This window comes from Rhopalosiphum maidis, chromosome 2, assembly GCF_003676215.2.
Source record: "Rhopalosiphum maidis isolate BTI-1 chromosome 2, ASM367621v3, whole genome shotgun sequence".
In the NCBI taxonomy this organism is placed as follows: Eukaryota; Metazoa; Arthropoda; class Insecta; order Hemiptera; family Aphididae; genus Rhopalosiphum; species Rhopalosiphum maidis.
The window spans coordinates 23,555,012-23,577,959 of NC_040878.1; the positions used below are offsets into that span (position 1 = coordinate 23,555,012).

Consider the following 22,948-nt stretch of genomic DNA (forward strand, 5'->3'; position numbering starts at 1 on the left):
TATATATAGGACGGTACCATTTGAACAGTTAAGTTGGAACTTAAACACCATTTCTATCATTATTTAATAAGTATTTATTTGTTAAATATTATAGTATTGTAAATTGTAGCCTTGTAGGTTTTCCGATCAGAAACCAAAGACGTTTCCCGAGAAATTTTGATATATCATACGTCATATTACGTGACACGCAGCTGTTTCGGAATAAAATAATAATAATGCCTATACATATGAGTAAATGTAAGTTCTTATACGAGAGCTAACAGGTAAAAAAAATACTTTTACTTTTTAATACTTAATATGTTAGTTCTTACATTGTGGAAACAATTATTTATGTTAGTTTCTATACTAAAAATGTATATCTGTGGTTATTGGAATATAATAGTGTATATTGAACATATAGGTTTTATTTATTTTATTACCGTAATTGGCGTAATTTATAAATGTCATAATTTATAACATATTATATTTGAATTATTTGATAATGAAATTATATAAAACTGTTATTTTTACATATTAATTAATGTAGTCAAATGGATGCTAATGTTTTAACTCTTAAAAAATAAACAACAAGGAATTAACTTGTATAATTTTTTATCTACTACTCTTATGTTGAAACCTATTATTCTTCATATTCATTGTTCGCAATAAATTTCATATGATATATTTAACAGCAAATTTACCTGCGGGTTGCGAGTTACACTAAGTTATTGTTCTATACGTATAAGATGATTATAAGATGCTTTATGGGCATATTTGGTGGAAGTTTTTCGATATACTTTCAAATATTTCTCTTCAAAGTATAACGTGCTTATTATATTCTTTATTCAAAATAATCCCCATATAAACCATCTTATATTAAAATAATTACATTTTTTATTATAAAAAAAGGTAATATTATATTTAATTTTAATATCTATATATTTATATTCAACATCAAATTTTTATAATATAATTGAAAATATCTTTTACCATTTTCATTTATTTTATTTAAAACTACAGGATCACATTTTAAATTATACTTTTGTAAATTTATAGAATAAATACTTCTAAATCTAAACAGTATATAATACCTAGAATTATAAAAATAATAATACATATAAGTATTAAGTATATACATTAATCTATCATAATACACTCATTACTTTTTTTAAATTACGGATTAGGTTTAATGGTTTAAAGTGTTTAAACATTGTTCTGAAGTACCTACATTTATAAAATAATGCTTACAATAGTTTATATTTATTATGTATAAGTTTTTATTATTATTATGCAATTACAATTTTATTGTAAGCAATTATCTCATATTTTAATATAAAATATATCGCTTTTTTTGAGATGGTATTAATTAAGATAAAAACAAAAATATGATTGTAATAAATTAAAATTTAATATGAATATAATTGTGAAATAAATTGTTATAATTTACCAGTCAGTCGGATGCATATGGATATAATTGAATCGACAATAAAATGCAATAATAAATATTTCCAGGGGTAATTATAAATATTTATATTATAAAAATCAGTCACTTTGCTGTGAAGTTTAATTTAACATTTTTATGCACTTTTAACTACAAAACAAATAATATATTTTTAATAAATTTTAATTTTTCTACGAAAAAATTATGAAAAATCTTGTATTAGATTTTCAAGTTATACTCATAAACAAACATTTTATCATGTATAAATCAAAAATAAACTAAAAGAGAGAATTATTTTCCTAATTTTTATTTTTTCTAGTATTTTAAAAATATACAGGGATGTTTTTCATAAGAATCAACTAGATTCAACTTGCTAATAACAATTTGCTACCAGAAATTGAAGTTGAAGACCGAAGAATTTTTCCTACACGCGTACACATCAGATACAAAAAAATACACATCATTGCACTGCGCTCAAAATCTATAAAATGGGAATGATTGAAGTAAAATATGATATTTATAGGAGTATTTTGTATACGAAAATGTTTTTAACGGGAAGTTTTGATCTAAGGATACTGAGATTCTTTGAAGTATAATAATTCGAGGGTGAATCAGAGTTTTCTATTAAAACGTCTACACCTATAATTGTATCAAACATATTAAAGTAATCTTGAATATATTAAATTCAAGTCAACCTGCAATACGTTATCGCTTGTATATTTGTATAATTGTATATTTGTATATTTATGGTGTACAATACAAGTTATATAGGCAGAAATTTAAACAAGAAAAATGTGTACACCTCCTATAAGTTAAAAGCTTGTGTTGGTATAGGTGTTGTTCTTAAAATTAAGTTTATAATACGGACAATACAATTATTAATATATAATAATGAATATTTATAGCAATTTACACAGAATACATATAAATAATAACAATATAATACAAATAAACAACTTAAAATTAATAATTTGTTAAGATAATTGACTTATTATTTTAAAACGCTTATAATTTCTAAATTAATCAACATTAATATTTAATTATTTAATTGTCATGATGCGGTATTCAATGAACTTTTAAACCAAAATTTTTATAACATCTTTCAATTAGTATTATAACATTTTTTTTATATCCATTATTAAAATAATTATTAAATTTTGGAATAATATTTTTATGTTTATATTTAACTATTAACTATATAAGTAATAACAGGCATTTTTTTTAATAAACTATCAAAATTAAAAACTTTTAGCTCATTGTAGCTAAAATCACTATAAGTACAGCCTGGTAATTTTAATATAAATTTAATTATTTTATTTTAATGGTGAATCAATATATAGCTCCAAATATTTAATATAATTAACATTTTCAATGTGTAGCACGAGCAATTTAATTTATTTGAAACTAGACCAGTGGTTCTTAATTGGTGTTCCGTGGACTTAGTATTAGTGTTCTGCCAAAATCTTAAAATCAGTAAGAAAAATGTATATAATTACTGTTGTATTTTACGGCTGTGTTCCGCGAAAACCTTTAAAATGTCAAGTGTTCCGTCGTTCGAAAAAGGTTAAGAACCACTGGTCTAGACATGTGACGAATGATCACAAATATTTGAATTTCTTTGAATTATAACATTTTTCATATTAAACACAATATGTTTAGTTTTATTTTAATTAAGTTCAAGTAAATTATTATTAAACCATCATGATTTAACTATGGTAAATGTTTTATTTGCTTTATCATACATATTTTCAATGCATTTTTATAAATTTTGGATAAACTTGAGGAAAAATAAATTGATCTATAGTTACTACAATTAAGCTTATCAGATTGTTTATAAATAGGGCTAACCATAATTTTTTTGAAAATACGATACGTGCGCTTGTGGAAAGAGATAAATTAAATAAATGCATTAGAGGTAAAGATAAACTATACACACAATTTTTAAGTAGTTTGTATTCCATATTCACAATATGAGGAGTGATTTTTAATATATAATTTTCAATTTAATCTCGTGTAATAAGTGTAAGAAAGACAAAATAATTTATATAGTTTTCATTCTAAGTGTTTATAAAAATTGTAATTTTATGGACATATAAATAAAAGCACTTTATGAAATATTACAGCGTTTCTACATCTATTTTCAGGTCTCAAACACACAAAATTTTTGTCCTCTAAAATCAAGGTCAAAGAATCAATGTAGTTGAATTTTCCTAATAACCGAAGAAATAATATATATTATTATTATATACGAATAAAGTTTATTTCACGACGAATTGTGTCCAATGGATTAGACATCGGGTTTATGCAATAACATTTTGCGGCCCGCGGGCAATGTTTACGCCAATATAATATATAAACTTGGCATAAACATCATATATTTATCAGCGTTGTTCACCGTCGGCTCTAGTCGGATTATCTCGAAGCGTTGTATAAAATAACGTTAACTTACTATTGTAGAAAAAAAATAATGCGATGGGTTTTCAAAAGTTATTAGAATATATTAAATCACATATTTTTTGTTATAACTTACAACTATGTCGCAGTGCGTTTTAATGTATTTTGTACAAATATAATATTGACTTTTGAATCTGCATATGTAGATAGGGATTAACCTATCCTATTAGGATTATCAATACTCAACTAAAAATTAATGGTTTAACTTAATACTGATTGGTATAGGGTTGATTCATTTGAATCTATGACAAAATATCAATGGAAAAATATCCAGTACTAAAGTATCTAAATCAAAATAACCAAGGTAAAATATACTGCAATTGATAAAAATCCAGGGTCAAACAATATATGTATTGAATAGTCCGATAAAAATAATAACAATAATTTCATCATGACTGTTAAAGTGTTTATATAATATAGTTTTTATAATTTTGTGAAAAAATAATTTTTAGGTATATATTATTGTTGTTTACTGTTACATACCTTATTATTATTTATAATTTATTATTGACATTTTTATTCACTTGGAAATCATTAACAAATAAAATGTATATTAAATGTATTTTAACTTGAATAATTTATTAATTTTTTCATAGTTAGCTATTTATAATTTATAAAACATAATTTTAATCTCTTTTTTTAACAGTCAATTTACATTTTGGATTTTTGTCTTGTTTATTGATTTTTTAACCTTAATGAAAATATTTAATACGATTTAACATTTTATGATATAACTATTGACTACTATAATAGTACTGCGTGAGCGATCGATATGATACGATGACCGATAGCGTTATGATAATAATTATAATAATATAATACCTTGTAATTAAAGTATCCACCGTTATCAGTAGGTAATATACTTAACCAGTGGCATCGAGTTGGGTAAACATTATATATTATGATAATATGTACTGTCGTATTTTATATTTTATAGTTGTTTTTAACATCAACAACAGAAAAAAAAAATGAAATACGATTTCAAACATAATAAAATTGTTTGATATAAAAAAAAACCTGTGCACACACACTACCATTTTATTAATATTATAGTTCTTTGAGACGTGTAGGTAGATATAGGTGGCCGAAATATTGACACTATGTGACTAACTCGCGGCAGTACAATAAAAATGTAAAAAAACCTGACTTATGTGTTTATATACTTTAATAGTTTATACAACTCAATCATAACGTAAATTATTAGTGCGCACACAGATAATGTGCCTTTAACTAAGGATAATGGGCCATATGAAATTTCAAGTTTGCTCTTCCTCTCATATTTTATCGATTATATAATATAATAAAACGCAATTTTCCACAAAATACAAAACATATTTGATTTATTTGTTTTTAGACACACGCGTCTAACAACAAGACTATTATGACAACCTTTATTAAAAACTAAACATTTTATTTTGCTTTTACCGACTTAGCTCAGAGTATAGATACTGGGAAATCTTTTTTGAGAATAAAATGCGCGTGCGAAGTATCGCGGCGTGTAAAAATATATTTTCTCATATTCGTGGAATTATATTTTGTCCGTGAGTTGTGTGATTTTACGGTGCAGTATAATTACTTTACGCCATCTATATATATATTATCATGACATAATATTATGCTCAGTAAGTACACACACTCACACAAAGACACACATAAATCTCGACAGCGCGCGCGGTAACTTAATTAAACGAGCTCGTCGTCGTAGGTAAAAGGGCCGAAGGATTACAAATAATATAATATATTATAGGTACCTATCTACCTACGCGAATAAACATAGACACTAATGTCGCGTACTGACGGGAAGGAGGTGGGATTTGTCGTGCGTATATTATAGGATCATTTTGTAGGAATTTCTCATTTTCCATTTTCTGCAAATCTATACATATACCTATAAGTACCAAGTAATAATGCACTATACGTTTATACATACTAAAATATCTGACTATTTTATGTAATAATATACAATCTCGCACGTATATATTGGTATCAAAGAGGTAGGTCGTTTTCAAATTTCAACAGCTTATTGCAGCTTCTGCACAACATTTATTATTTACGTTCATCTTCGATAAGCCCGAAAGCAATTGAAAGTTCGATAAACGCGTCTAACGCTGAATCGGAGTCATATTATGATAATATAATGAGTATCTACCGCCAAAGGTTTAGTACTGAAGAGGACGTTATATAGCCGCATTTGTTGTCTCCGTCTTACAAGTGCGTAACATATAGCAAATTTATCCTCTGCAATTCACGACTAGCTTCGTTAGCCACGTATACCTATTAGAGTGAATTGATCTATTATGAACCTTAATGTTAAAACTTTATCTGTATTTTTATGTTGGTATTTTTAAACAAATAATAATTATTTTTAATCTGAACTATTTTATTTACGCAAAATCAATGAAAAATTGAATTATCGTAGAAAACCAACACACGAATACAGATAAAGTTCTTAAAATGTCAGTTTCATAATAATTCTATTTACTATCTGTTATTAAAGCTAACGAAGCTAAACGTGAACTGCAAAGCGTGGATTTTCCATATGTTACGCACTTGTAAGACGGAGGCAATAAATGCGTGTGTAGCGTTCTCTTAATAATTAATACACAATATGTACCAGATAAATAGAATCGTGTAATATGTTCCTAATTATACTTTTTTGTTTTCACTTAGATTTTTCTAAATGAAGCCGATATTTTTCTGTGGAGAAATTAAACAAACAAATAGTCAATTTTGTAATATTTTGAGTTCAAAACAAAAACATTTTGTTATCCGTATGACCGTATCCTCTTTTCCGTCTATTTAAAAGTGGAAAACATTTCGTGGATAATAAATTTAAGCTTATAATCGGACTACAGAGATAAACCCTATTTACACGTTACACCCTTCTCGAAATCATAAACCCATGGTTTTTATTGCGTGTTAAATTTAAACTAGGTATCTACCTATAAAACACAATATATAACATACAATTGATTTCGTTTACAACACATATATTTAATGCAGTTTGTATGTAGTTGGTATTTTATACACTTAGTCGAAACAAAAGCAGGTTAACGAAAATTACCACGGAAACGTTCCAATTACAAAAACTGAATAAAACATTTATAAATATTTCCGACATGTAAGTAAATGTAACATGTATGTGACATGTATGGGCATTATAATATTATGATCTACTTTTATCAGACCGTAGTTAAGTTTATTCATTTATATACATATATATATAAATATATAATATTATATAATATATACTACATAATATATGTATATCAATCTACTTGTTTGAGTTTCGGAATTCATGATATTTTTGTTTCAAATTTCATGTATTGTGACTGCGAAGCCACTACTCACTAAACTGTAAATGGAAACCAATTAAAACCTCTAAAATATACTCGTAATTCGTGAAACCATTACGACCCAAATGAAGAAAACCGAAATTACTTTTGGCAAACTTTGGACATATTAAGAATGTATATTATACCTACTTATATATATTATACAGCCTTGAAGGGTGTAAAAATTAAAATTTTAAGTTTTTGCATAAATTATCTAATTATATTCAAATAATAATTTAATTTAAAGACTGTTTTATATTATGTGTCATTTTAAATGTTCAATAAAAATGTGAAAATATCTTAATTCTAGTTATGAAAAACAATTAAAATGATTATTTTTGTTCTTAACGATTTTGATAAGATGTCAAGATGCCAAGAAGGGCACGTGTTTATAGTCTTTTAGTTGTATGTATGTGTGAAATTGAACAGCGTAATTTGTAGTAACTAATAATAATAATATCAAAACTACAAAATCAATTAGTTCCTGTTTTCGTTTATAATATGTAAATAACAAAGCCTTTAATATTTAATTTTTTTTTATCTCTGTCTTCATCTATCTTTAAAATTATAAATAAATCCCAATGGTCCATATATAAAAAAAGTAATGATAATATCGGCGTTTATTTCAATTTGCAAAATTACAATCTTTTGTTTCAAACACTACCCTCCACAGTAACCTTGGTATTAAAACAATTGAAGAAGAAACGGGTGCAATTTTCTACAGATGTTTCTTTATTAGATAAGAAAACCATAAAAATCCATTAATAAAAAGCTTACCTATACCGTGACTGTAAAACATTCATTATTTTGAAAATATGTATTTGTTATATAGCTTATTATTTTCAAACACATGAATAGTTTTCGAAAGAATGAGTATGTTAAAAAAAATATCCGGAATAATAAACAATATTGGATATATATTATAAATTATGTATTTAATAATTAATAAATGGTATTCTGGAAACAAGAACAATTACAAATTATTAAACATGTGTATGATGGTATTTAAAATGCTACAGTTTGCACTATTTCAATAATATTTTATTAACATTGCAATGATTAAAATTGATCTTAAAATATTCTATAACCATTCAATTAACTATTATAATTAATATATTATAACTTAATTAATAATTACATTAAAAACATTAAAATTAAATGCATTTTAATGAAGTTTAATATTTATCAAAAAACGAAGTAATAAGCGTAATATTATGTTGTTGTATTACTACCGTGAAGTGAAGTTACGCGTGTAATGACTCAGGAATTGTATCTCAGGCAATTAATTGTTAATACTAATCAAATACAATTTTTACAGTTAATTATTATAATCAGTTGGATTATATATTTTATGTATAAGAAATAGCCATTTGACTAATTATATTTTAGGTATCGATTGATATGTTTAATGACGAATCCAAAGTATGAAGTAGGCACCACCACCAATATAAAATATTATCGATTCTTATATATTTATTTTATTAAATTATTGATATTAGTTCCCGATTATAAGAATTGTAATTTCAAACAGGTGATATATTATGCATATGAACAAATAACAGAAATGCATTTTATCACAAGAGAATATTATTTTTTAATAGTGTTTAGCTGTAACAGTATCCACTGTATCCAGAACACACATTAGTGCGCATTACACATAATTACGTTTTACTAGATTTTAATTAATCACCCATTACGAGCGTCTGATGGATATTAATTAATTTTATTTTAGTCGATCATTTGAACTAGATAATGCAGATATAGTGTTTTATATCCACTCCTATATTCTATACCGATAAATAGCACACGCTTGTATATTGTATGTTGAGACTATAGTAAAAGGACGTGTAGTGAACATGATAATTTCATCGATCAATTTGATCATCGAATTCGTTGTACATAATTAAATTATGTATGAATATATATATATATATATATTATAAACGACCTGTATATGTTAGGTATGCATTAAGTTTATAACATAAATGGTATAGCCACGACATGTGATGATATTTATTATTTTACATTCCAAAGTACTATAAATGATTTTATCATAGATGATACATAAATACAAAATATATGGTTTTTATATTATAAAATGATCGTTATCATAATAAATTATCACTATACTACTATCAATATAGATATTGTTAGTCAGTGTCCCACACAGGATTTTGTTCGTGGGAGGTAATAATAATAATTTTCCAAAAAATATTATACATTGTAATGGTACTAGAGGAGAGAAGACTTTGTAGAATTACATTTTCACGAAAGAAGAAATCCGTATTCCGTTACATGTGGTTGGCAGGTGATCCTTTCCACCGGGCCCTTTGTATGTTCTACTGTTGCTATACTTTATTGTTGATATTATAATGTAACGTTTCACATAAATAGTTTGATATATTGTTGTTTTAGTTGTACTTACTATAATTGATATAAAATAAAATCTTACATGAAAAACGATAACAAAAACGAAATAATAATATGTTATATTTTTATTTTAATATGAATATTAAAAACCAAACAATAATAAGAAACCTTTTTAATTTTTAAAAAATTGTCTTCATAATTGGTACACATAACAGTAGTATAGCTTGTAAAGACCTATAATAAAGTTACCTATTTTAAATCATTTAAAAAAAAAAAATCTACTGAAACCGGTAAAATATTATGTACAGATTATTATTATATGTCGGAGTATAATATTACAATACAATATCGTATGTAGACTAAGAAGAATATTTTTCAAAATCTAATAAAAACCAAAGTTTTCGTTTATAATAGGTCGGTCATTCATCTCGGTTTCTTTTGCTTGTTCATTTTTTTAAAATTATTATTTTATTTATATATTATATGTGTGACACTTTGGATAACTACCAAAATACCCACGCTTTGTTACACAACTGTAGCATAATGTATATTAATGTGAATAAAACTCAAATAAAACAAACGTAGTTATAAACTATTATTGATACTTAACTTTTGCGTGACAGTGTTTAAAGAAGTCAGTTCTAGGCGGAACGTTTATCATCAAGTTATTTATTCAAATGAGTGTTTATATTATTATTTACTTATTTTTTTTGTTTGTTTTGTTTATACCATAATACGCAGAATAATTAATTTACCTTTTTTTATAGATTAAATCATGCATATATATTATAAGTTATAACAATCTCAAAACATTTTCAAATCTGAAATACCATTCAATACGGACTTTTATCATAATTTCTTAATTATAATCTTATTAAACAGCTTATACAAATACAATACTAAGTAAAATATGACCATAATATTAACATAATTACTTTTGACTATAATACATCGAGAATATTTCAATACATAAAAAATATCTGAGGATTAATAATTTATATTGTAGATCGATAAAAACTTAATATTTTTGAAATAAACATATTTAAATATAATATACTTAGTTGGTAAAATATATTTGAAAGTTTTAAATGTCATAAATTATATTATTATTATTTGATTAGTGGCGTTAAATGAACAGTGAAATAATAATTATAATATTTTTTGACATTGTTTACTTTTAAGTTATTTATTCTTTCATGGTATAATTATGAGTACATCGTGCATGCATGTAAATATATAGTATTTTAAATTATCTAAATTATCCAGAAACTCTTAAATTATAGAGTCGATATTACGAAAAAAAAATTAAGCAAACAAAAATAAAAAGTTGAATATTATACGCAGTAAATTATAGTTTTTTGTAGTAAAACAATTCTTTTTGTTATAGAAGGTAAACAACCGTACCTAGTATTAAGGTTTCGAATTTCGGCCTTTGCACGGATACTCATTAAAACAGTATTAACGAAATTCGTAATCACTGTACTGTGTCACAACAGTTTTCAAAAGAGACGAAAAACTAAATAAACCACGTTATGAGTAATTGTAATAGAATTGTTTTTCATACCATCCGGTTATGCAAATGTAGCGGTCGAAAGAAATCGACGTTTGGAAACACATATTATTGTTTACCACGTCACCTCACCGTCCTCCGGTCATGGTCATATTTGTATAGATCAATCCTATTTTACTCGTCTATAAATTATATTATATGCATAGTAATATTTTTGTATTGCATGTGCATATTATGTAAATGGTATAACACTATAGCGTATTAGACAACGACAACGACGACTACACGTCTGAATTCGATGGGTTGTACCTATATAATCGGAGTAGCGGTTGTAAATTAGTCTACTGAGAAACCTCAACTCCTAACTTGTACAGGATATTCACTCATGGTTAACGTAGAGGTTAGGTTAGGTATTCCTTTGGGGAATAAAATCGCTCCACTTATTTTAGTAGTAGTATTCCATCTCTTTTCTTATTTGTTTCAAACTATTAAACCCTCTTGGATTTTGAAAAACTACATTTGTTTTTCTAATATGCACTTACCGGTGATCGGTCATTTAATAAACAAGTAAGAAAATCTCAATCTTCGAGTGTGCTAAATTAACGATTTCTAAACGTATTAAAAGATAATCTATAAGAATGTATTACGAATAATATTTATTTCCATCTTCCTCACTAACCAAGGCAACAATCATAAATCATAATTATATGTACCAGTAACTAAGGATGGACATAATAAAGATATAGTTATATCTTTATTATGCCTAATACATCTAAGGTTACTTTTTGTTTTCTAAAATTTTAACATTTGATACCGATATTTAGAAGGTTAGCCACTTACAAAATGTTGCTTAGCCGCTGAAACTTCACGTCTATAATAATAAAGGTAAGTAAATTATGTCCTAGAAAAAGGTCACAATCATATAAAAATGGAAGGGATATATTGATTTTCAAAAAATATCCCAAGCCGTAATTTACTTATGAATAAGAAATATTTAAGCCGCAATTTATGCATGTATAAAATATAGGTACCTGTGCTGTAATTTAAATAAAAAATGTTAAAGGGATGCAATTCACGGTGACGCTCAATAATTTAATAATTAAATAATTACTAATAACTGAGATCTATAATAGATAACAGAAACTCCGTAAAGTTGCCCTCGACTTTAAGCTACATACCCTAGACTTTCACACGGTTTTGCAATTAATTTGCCATAATTTTCTACAAAAAAAATCATTATGTGTTTGTAATTTTTTTTTTTTGTAATATTCTCATCTACCTTTAATATTTAATAACTATTAACAAAGCTATTTTTATATTTGTTATTAGTTTGTATACCTATTACCAGTGTTTCCCATTATAATAGCTTAAGAGTTAAGATATTTTGTTTTGGGATTAGTAACTTGTGATTTAAAAATACTTATTCTGATCAATTTTTATCGTTTCGCTGTATCTATCCTCTTCGCAGTGTGACGTGTGTACGACGTACATATTATGGTAACCCACGTAGACGGAGGAATGTACGAGCTTGTGGTTGACCAATTTATTTGTTTTTAGCAAAATCGGGATCAGGTGTTTTATTTTTATTTTTTAGCTCGATAATAATCATATTATATATATATATATAAATATCATATTATTAGTGAACCGTACGTTGTTGAGTAAAAATAGCAAAACGAACTGACATTAATTATTATCCACACGTGTATTATATGTTATGTACTTAGTACGAATACCCCTCATATCATATCTTCTTTACCGCGTGGGTCATATACGTGAGTTATTATTACTATTATTAGGGCGATAAGACGCAGGACCCAAAGTGTATAGGTATTATGCACACACACTGACACGCACACACACACACACACACACACACACACACACACGTGCGCGCACACAACGCACACATCATTTACACGTCGTCGTACATGGCGTTTTTAATCTCGCGTACGGTCCGATCGAGAGGCCAAACGGTAGACGTTTATTCGCTGCTCTCCGACGCGGGAGTGCGAAGTTCACGCGTTCGCGGGGCTATTTGTTATAAAGTGTCTACCTTACGCGCGTTATTCTACTACGCGAGCTGCCGGGCGCACCTACGCGAGAACGTCTCGTTATCGCCGTTCCTCTAATACAGTGTAATATCGTATATTATGGTAAGTACTTTTGTTTTCTGCTGTTTCCGCGTCATAACGATTAGCGAAGCGTTGCGATAGATTCCGTACCGCCGTCGGCGGCGCGTCAACGTAACATTATTATTATAATCACCGAATCCGAATTCCGAATAGTATAATCGCGATCGTGTTCCGCGGCGACGCAGAAGATGCCGAAACTCTGCTGGAGAAAACCCGTCGTGAGTACCTATATACTATATGCACAGTATCCTATATGTTACTATTATTATGTATTGAACCTGTGGCCCGCGATGCGTACACACGCGTTGTATGCATATATACCTATATATGGCTAGATCTGAATGTACGACAATAATATCATCAGTATAGACCTTCATTCGGTGTACGCATCTAAATTAATTTGAATAAACGTCTACATATATAAGCGTGTACCGTGGTCGTAAACACCGGTTTAAACGCTTAAAACTACTAATGGAAATAGTGAAAATATGCGATTGAATCACATTTATGTATAATCTTTCCCGAATTTCCGTGTTAAAATATGAATATTTATACCGAACAGCTCACATTATAGTTTTGAATGCGGTATTTTAATCGACAGAGTTCGAGTTAAAAGAAAAATAATAAAGTGCATCGATGTGTTGCTATATAACGTATGCAATTTGTGGTGTATATCAATATCAGTTAAAGAATACGAATTAAAAACAGTGGACGAAAATTATCATGCACAAGGACTTTACCAACCTAACCTTAGATAAAATGCGTTTTTTTTTTAGATAAATGTTTAGAAAAAAATCACACTTAGAACATAAATCAACAACGGTACAACTTATTACAGTAAATATTCATTTCAATATTTATCCACATATATAGATTTTGAACAGAGTTTATCAATATATATATATATGTATATGTGTGTGTACATAACTGTCGGGAATTAATAATTCACGTTTCCATTAGTGTCAGACTATATACTGTTTTAGTTGTATTTAGGTAGTTATTGTTATTGTGTAATATAGTATTACATATATTTTTGAGATTTTGAGAAAACATTAATGATCACACACAATTACGCCGATATTATGTTACATTATATTATAAGCTTTAAAGTTAATGTCCCTTTTTCGTAGTATAATGTACTTACTATGGCGACGACGGCGTCACTTTTGATCATTCTAGGACGACAACTATACTTCTCTGGTTAGGATTTCCCATTGATCGCCGAGTGCCTACTCGGAAAATTCGATCGGCGTAGCGCTCGCGTAATAAAAAAATCAATATTATAATATGGTATATTATATTATTACAAATCATTGACAAAATAACGTCCTATTGATTTTACTTGTAATTTAAACTCTGTTGTAGTTCGTAAATTTATTGAAATAAAAAACAAAAACACATATTATATTCCACGTGATTAAACATATACAGTAGCTGAGTTTTATACAATAATGGAGTACATAAATAGTATTATATTATACCATGTGGCATTTATAGGTACACAATACGCAACCGCTGTCATTATTGTGTCCGTGAACAATTTCCCTCGATTTGCAACGTGCAAGGGTTGCCATAATTTCATAAAGTAAATCCGGGGACAAAGCAGAGACAAAACATATTATTGAATCATATAATTATTGGCTATGTATTAAAAAACGAACAAAGATACATTATTGTAAACACCCATAACAATAGGTACTAAAAAATCGTATCAAAAATATTATTTATTGTTTAATAAATTATCAATTAAAAAATTAATACTTTTTTTAATTATAAAAAATATTATCAAACATAAAATAATAAATAATAAAATTTATAATATTTATAATAATAAAATATTTAATATTTATTCAATTTTAATTAAACTGGTCAGTGGTAGTGCACACGCGCTTGTTTGGTCCCACGGATTTTCCCATTACCTTATAGTATTTTATAATTAATCTATAGATTTGTCATCATTTTTTTATTCCGTATTTGTTAACAAAAACATTTTGACTCTCAATTAAGATTAATATTTAAAAAAATTGTCAAAATTAAACAATTCAATTTTTTCCCAATACCGGGACGTCCTGAAATTTATTTTTGGGACTCCGATACATCACATTGAAAACCGGTGACAGCTTCTTGCAAAACTGTACACAATATTCTACTTCAATATTTTTGAATAGAGTATAAACGTTTGTTGTATATATGTGGTTTGTACAGTGAGGTTTTATTGAATTTAAAAAAATATACGATAAGTAATAATATACCTCAACTGTGTATACAGATAAAGTAAGGTCCACTGTCCACTGAATCCATCATATGATTTAATCTGTTGTACGCGGTCGTGAAGTTTTGATATAATTATTTTCGTTTTTAATTTTAATTAGACCTAAATACTTGAAGCTACGTAAATGAGAATATATTATTATTATTCATCTTATAACCTTGAATTTAAATTTAGAATAGGTAACGAAACAGATCTGCCAGAGCGCTAATCACCGCGTAACGCAGTTGAATTTCACCTTTAAAACCTGTTTATTGTGTTTTAAGAAAATTTCGAACATCTCGATGTACGAAAATCATTGTTCATGCTTTCCCGCTTTTACGTGTGTTGTTTTTTTTTTGGAAATATGTACTTTTATGTATATTTTTATTATTATGCGTTCCGACTTTCCGAGCCACACATCTGGAGGAATGAGACCATAGAAACATGGAAAATATGTTAGCAAATCGCGTGTGTATTATGTTAGCCAATCGACGTTATACAATAATATTTTGATGGTTTCGTGATGTCCGTTTCTAAACTCTTGTTTGATAGTACTCATAACTTCGATGTTCATTTTGTACCATTCCTAATACCGACTAAGTAAGTCCACAAGTACGCTTACTGATGTTTTTGTTCAATAAAAATATTTATGGAAAAATTTAAAAATAATTATCACAACTAAATATTTTTGAATAATATTATGAATACAGTATTACACGAAGTACTAATTTATCGTCAATCGACTGAACATCATACAATTCGACTTTAGAGCAGTATATGGTGTTATATCTATGTGGAACACCTTTACGAAAAATACAAAGTGACAATAAATGATGTATTAATACTATTCGTATTATATATAATATTATGATGACATACTGTGACAGTAGAACACATTATGTTTCACATATCTTCTGCACCAAGGAACCACGGAAATCAATATGCGTCACATGCGTTGTTTTGAGGATAATAAAATAAATTATTACACAGTGCCCTACTCCCACCTACCTGTCACACAACGTACTTCACCAAAAAACCATTAGCAATCAAAGGCAACCATAGACAACGAAAACATTTGAAATAATATAATATTAATATCAACACAACCTGTTTTACTAAGTATAATATAAAACAAATTCAGATTTTTTAATGTAAAAATTCTAAAATTAAGAATAAGCTAATAGTTTTTGTAATAGAATCCCTATTATATTACTTAAATAAATATATGTATATAATATATAAATTTATGAATAACGTAATATGTACAATATAATAATGAGTTATCGGTTCTCAGTTCTCACCCTCTCCTTGCAGAAATTGGCTGTGAGGCGTCATTTCTGTGAGCTTTTATATACCTATAAATGTGTATAACACGGTGGGAAATATATCGAGCTTTTCTAATGACTATAAGGAGTATAAGGTTGAAGTTACTTTATTTAAAAACTATAACAGTTTATTTAACTGCTATAAAAGTATAGATAATCATACCACTGATATTATCGCCGTTTTTGTTTAGGTACATAATAATATATAATATTACTATTATTATTTTTTTTTTTAATTCGAAACATTCAAATACAATCGATATAATGTTTATGTAATGTTTGAACAACAAACATTTTATGCAATTTTAAAGGTATAATAGCGTGAGTATTTTGACGAAAAACCTCCTGCAGCCCATACTTATATCACTGCCCAGTGGTTTGAATACGATAAAGTTAATTAATTTATCCGGTTTAGGATATCACTAAATCAGTGGTTCTATTAGAGGATGAAAAGAGACTATACTCGTCTATTCGTAATATTAAAGTTTATTATATATTAAAAGACTTCAGGTCGTACGATTTTTTTTTGATTTGTTTACACGGACGTATACTGGCGACGTTGCGTTGCGCGCATCTTCTCCCGATGACGGAGATTCATCATCGACGGCTTCGGAATGATGTAATTTAATGTTACGTCACGCATATAAGTTATTCGTTTTTCATATACTTGGGGAAGGGGGGGCTTTACTTCAGACCTATAAGCACGCTGACTAATTAGGTCTCTATTATGGAATAATAGTATAATACGATTATTATATTACTACAGCAGCACAGTGTATTCGATACAGATAAGTACGTTCGCACCTGCCGCTTGTATTTCGATTTGAACGTTGCGTATTTATGTACCTATAATATATCATGTCCGCGTTTGTGTGTAATTATCACGTGAATTAGCACGAGACTAAAATTGAGCTGAGAGTGTTGAACATCATATACTCGCAGACCGTAGTTGCAGAATTTATTTCCTAGGAAAAATGTCTTGTCGACGACGACATAATCGCACAGTCAATGAACAATAAATTTATCACTATGTTAACGCTTATAACATATAAATGAACGCTAAAAGGTATTTATTTTTGCGCAACGCGTCAATGCGATTTAATTAATTGAACTAAAATATTACGAGTATAAATCATTGTACACAAATTTCGTTGTATACAATACTGCATAATATGGATTTTGGTCAAAAGTTTACTGTTATCGCGATTAAAATAAATCAAAATAAAATACATTCATCGATACGCTCAGAATCTAAAACTAAAAATAAATAATAAATGCACAATAATAAAAATAAATGATAAAATAGTCGAAGAAACTAGTTTATAAAGTGTAAAACATTTATGTTAAACATAATTTTTTACCAAGCCATTATAAATGTATAATAGATATGTAAAAAAAATACCATTAGCATTATCAATATAAATAATAATATAATCGTTATTGTTTATTACGTCCGATACAATAATAATCGTCATAAAGATTATATTATACGTCGGACATAATTCATGGCAGTTGCTTTTTCCTTACAGCGTCGCGTGCTCGTCACTATAATACAGTATAAGACTATAAGAGTACATATATATAAATATATATACATGTTTGGGTATGTCTAAGTACAATGGTGCGTGTAGTTATTATTATTATTATCACCTATATAAATATAGGTAATATTATAGGTATGAAGTGCGTACAAACGATTTGATAGGTATTTAAGTATAAAATGCACGTCGTACACATATAAACATCAATGGGACTTATCGGTGTACATCGAGAATGGCGTTGGTGTATAAAATATACACTGTTATACTACATTATATATTATATAATAATATTGTATTTCTCTACTACAGATATAATAATAACAATAATAGCAGGAGAAGGGCAGGACCACGGAGTGCGAATATGTGTACTATACAATATATATTTATATGATGTGTTTCGGTTGTTTCAGAGAACACGCGATGACGTTACGACGATGACCTTGTGCGAGTCTTCCGAGGAGAAGGCGTCTCCAACAAAGTTAACAGGTAAGTCCACGCACGAAACCGTACATATATACTTGTATAAAGTATAAATGCCGCAGCTATCAATATAAAAATTTATATATACAGCACCTAGCTACGGCGTTTTGGTCATGTTTTCGTTTTTCGTTTACTGAATTTAGCTTACCGAAAGGCGATCGACAATTTGGACAACGACCGGAAATGGCAAACCGATACGGCTGTTGGAAAAAGAATCGGTCTATACAAGCTGAGCGGGGAGCTGGGCAAAGGCAATTTTTCGCAAGTGAAAACTGGATACCACGAACTGACCAAAGGTACATAGGTTCCGGCCTTGACTGATTAAACGGATCAAATGAAACACTTTGACAATAATTATAAATGTCACTAGCATCGATATAATTTTAAAAGTACATAATAATTATCGATTCACTTTACCCTAATCTAACCTATGCGCAATTTATAAAGTATGAGCATACTTAGAGCTTATAACTTCGAGTAATCCGCAAATTGCATTTTACAATGTTTGAATGCATTTTTTTTTCAGTATTAATAAGTTAAGGTTATCTGTTGTTGGCACAAAATATTTTTTCTGATTTCTTTTTTTGTATATACTGACGAATTGAATCTACTAATATTTCATTTAAATATTTAATTAATAAATGTTTACTTAGTTATTGATGGAATATTTAAGATATGAAATAATTATAGGGACGAGTGACGTTATAAAATTAATTTATCTGTGGAAAAAAAAAACTAATAACTAGTTGCATATCAGCTCAACAATTTTCATCCTAGATAATGAATATAATTATGTTATTTAACATATTTACAAACATTTATTAGTCGTAAAAAAAAATGTTTGGTATTTAATTTTTATATCATTATGCAATTGTCTAATTGATTATTAATATTCAAAATGTGCACATAATGTATACATAAAGAAAAATCATAATAATAGGTACCTATAGAATGAAAACAAAATGCAAAAATCAGTAGATATATTAGTCTCACAATAACGAAATGTATATTATATAATAATCAAGTTATCAAAATTATTCATATAACAATTAACAATACTTTATTATGTACTTAAACGTTTCCTTGCAGAAATGTTTACAAACTCGTTTGTACGACTTCCTCGTTTTCTGTAGCTGAGCGAGCTATGTATTATATATATATATATAAATAAATAACAATAAAAAAATGTGATATATTTTATTTCATACGCCACACTATTACAGACAGCGAATGTATAAAACGAGTTTTCTTTTATTGTATATTTTCAGAACGAGTGGCAATCAAAATATTAGACAAGACAAAATTGACAGCGAAAGCGAAGAAAATGCTATCCCGGGAGATCTCCGTCATGGAATCGATACATCATCAAAACGTTATTCGGTAAAACTGGCCATCTGTATACATCGACACGTGTTTGCAAAACATTGTGTATGATATTATTGTCATGGCTGTAATGCGATTCATTCTCATATTATTTTGCTTTTTTCTATTTTCATTTTTCTTCGTTCGATTAATATAATATAATACACTACATAAATCAATAAACGATCTTAAAACGTTCGTATCTCTCTATAACCCAATCGTCGTCTGTGTATATAGTAAGTATATAATACCAAGTAAATCCCATTTCAGACTGTTCGAAGTAATCGAGACGTACACGAAATATTATTTGATAATGGAGCATGCGGCAGCCGGGGAATTGTTCAAAAGGTTGATATCCGAGGGCAGAATGCACGAGTCGGAAGCGAAAAATATTTTCTCTCAAATCGTGTTGGCCGTCAAACACTTGGTGAATAATTTTTTTTCGTCGATTTTATCGACGTCGTCCATAATAATTTATTAATTCGTATTTTTGTCGTCTGTGTTCCCGGTTACATGTACACTGCAGCACGACCGCAACATCGTTCACAGAGACATCAAAGCGGAGAACGTGTTCTTGAGCTCCAGAGGCGTCGCCAAATTAGGAGACTTTGGCTTTAGCATCACAGTCTCAAGTACTTGAACATATACATATATAAACTCATAATATTTTATCAAGTTAAATAACATGTTCAGCGAGGCCTATTATCATTTTGATAAATAAATAAATAAAAACGAATTTTACCTTCACGAGTATTATAGGTATCGTTGTTGTTAGTGAGATAGAAAATATAGTATAATGGAGGCTCATACACAGAATGATACTAGGATCGCTACTCGTTTATTTCTGATTCGTTGAATGTGACGAAAACCGATAGTCGACTTTTAAATTTCAGGTAATGATTTTTGTTCTGTCTTTATTTCCAACGATAAAAATGTTTTATTTTCGTTTTATCTCACGTCGATTCAATATCTCCAAAATACGATGTCAAGGCAATAACACACACGCACATATTATATATAAGTCAATTCGATAAAAGTTCTGTGATGTCATGTATATTATACATTAATGTTCTTTTTAATTGAAGAATGTCGATTAAATTATTTTTTATCAGCCGTGTACAAACAAATACTTTTTAATATTATTATAATCATAATATTATACACATAGTATATTTTTATCATAGTTAATATCATAATGTGGCATATCGTACACACGACCATTATTCAGTGTCGTTAAACATGATATAATGATAATTATTAATACATATTATATAATTTTACCTATACACAGCCATTTTTATTGAACAGCGGCAAAGTTTTAATTTCTTAAACGAATTTACTTCGTTATGATTGATAGCCATTATAGCAATTACTGTATGTATACATTTTTTTTATCCCAACAAAGCTAATTACAAAGTATAGACTGGGGTTTTAAATTATAATTATATCATAAGTGTGTGCAGCCTCCAGTTTCAGGGGCAGCAAGAGATTAATTTGGCTCATAGTTTTACCTTTTTACTATTGGGTATCAAAATCAAAATTGTATTGGTTATTCGTTTTTTTGGATAAAAGTTGTATACAGTAAAATACTAAGTCACTAAAAGTATACTTTTCCACAAGCTTATAGTTAATATTTATTGTTTATAATATGAAAAAAAAAAATCATTTGTGGAAATATAATTTTACCGAAGCCCATTATTTAATATTTGCCAGCCCCGGTAGCCCCAAAGAAAGTCCGGGGCAGCATATGCTGCTTCTGATGACCCTGTGCGCACGCCTACGAGTTATATCAGATGTTCCAACATAAATAATTGTTTTATGCTTATGCGTGTAACTATAGTTGTGGAGAAAAATGATAAAATTAAACTAGCATTTGATTCGAAGAATTGAAGAATTTTCATATTTTACCTATTACTATTCGGTGAAGTACGTGTAGCCGCAACCGTTTTTATGAATATTAACTACAACTAATGATTCATTTCAGGCGAATCGAAATTCATAATAACGAACAAAATACTGCCCTTATTATTATTTCAACGAGGATTAAAAATGTTCGAAATCATTAAATTCGTTCCTATAGTATAGAAATATAGCATTACTTTAAACGTTGGGAATATATTATATATTACTTTTAAACACGCGTTCTGCATATTTATCACCATTTTTTTTTTCAGTTTACGTTTTTTTTTTAAATATCTAACATCTATTCTATAATATTGATATTGTTACTTATATTTTATCGATCAGGTATTCATTCCGTTTACTGACGTTAACGATACATAATCGCCACCTACCTATTTATAATAATGACGGGAACCTATGTATAGCGAAGTGGTAAAATGTTTTTTTGTGTTTTACAGACGACGAAAAATTGGAGACGTTCTGCGGGTCCCCGCCGTACGCCGCTCCCGAACTGTTCCTGGACGAGCGTTACGTCGGCCGTCCCGTCGACGTGTGGTCGCTGGGCGTGCTGTTGTTCTTCATGACCACCGCCACGATGCCATTCCTGGGCGACAATATGGCCGGGCTGAGGCGGTCAATACTGGCGGGGCACGTGAACTCGCCCGCGTGTATGTCCCAGCTGTTAAAGTCACTCATAGGTACATATATACGGCTATAAATCACGATAAATATGATAACGGATGAGTAATAATAATTGATGGTATATAAACCGTCTTCGAAGGACGTCTATCCACCTGAGTCAAATGTCTCGTCATGAATTTTGTGCTGCGATTCGTATACACGACTGTGTAATAGGTACACTT

General features: G+C 28.4%; 1 protein-coding gene across 3 annotated transcripts in view; it reads left to right on the plus strand.

The window, feature by feature from the left end:
- Positions 1–22,948, plus strand: part of LOC113553284 (serine/threonine-protein kinase NIM1-like) — a 42,942-nt gene that overhangs the window by 16,212 nt on the left and 3,782 nt on the right. The window contains exons 1-7 of one of the 3 annotated variants that reach the window (XM_026956538.1): positions 13,113–13,442; positions 18,752–18,827; positions 18,965–19,117; positions 20,090–20,201; positions 20,454–20,610; positions 20,710–20,815; positions 22,544–22,783. In XM_026956538.1, the coding sequence (XP_026812339.1) occupies positions 13,413–13,442; positions 18,752–18,827; positions 18,965–19,117; positions 20,090–20,201; positions 20,454–20,610; positions 20,710–20,815; positions 22,544–22,783 (874 nt within the window). In that variant the 5' untranslated portion in view covers positions 13,113–13,412. Of the gene's footprint in view, positions 1–13,112; positions 13,443–18,385; positions 18,422–18,751; positions 18,828–18,964; positions 19,118–20,089; positions 20,202–20,453; positions 20,611–20,709; positions 20,816–22,543; positions 22,784–22,948 lie in introns of those variants that run through there. The other 2 variants (XM_026956539.1, XM_026956540.1) reach the window with 2 other exon arrangements.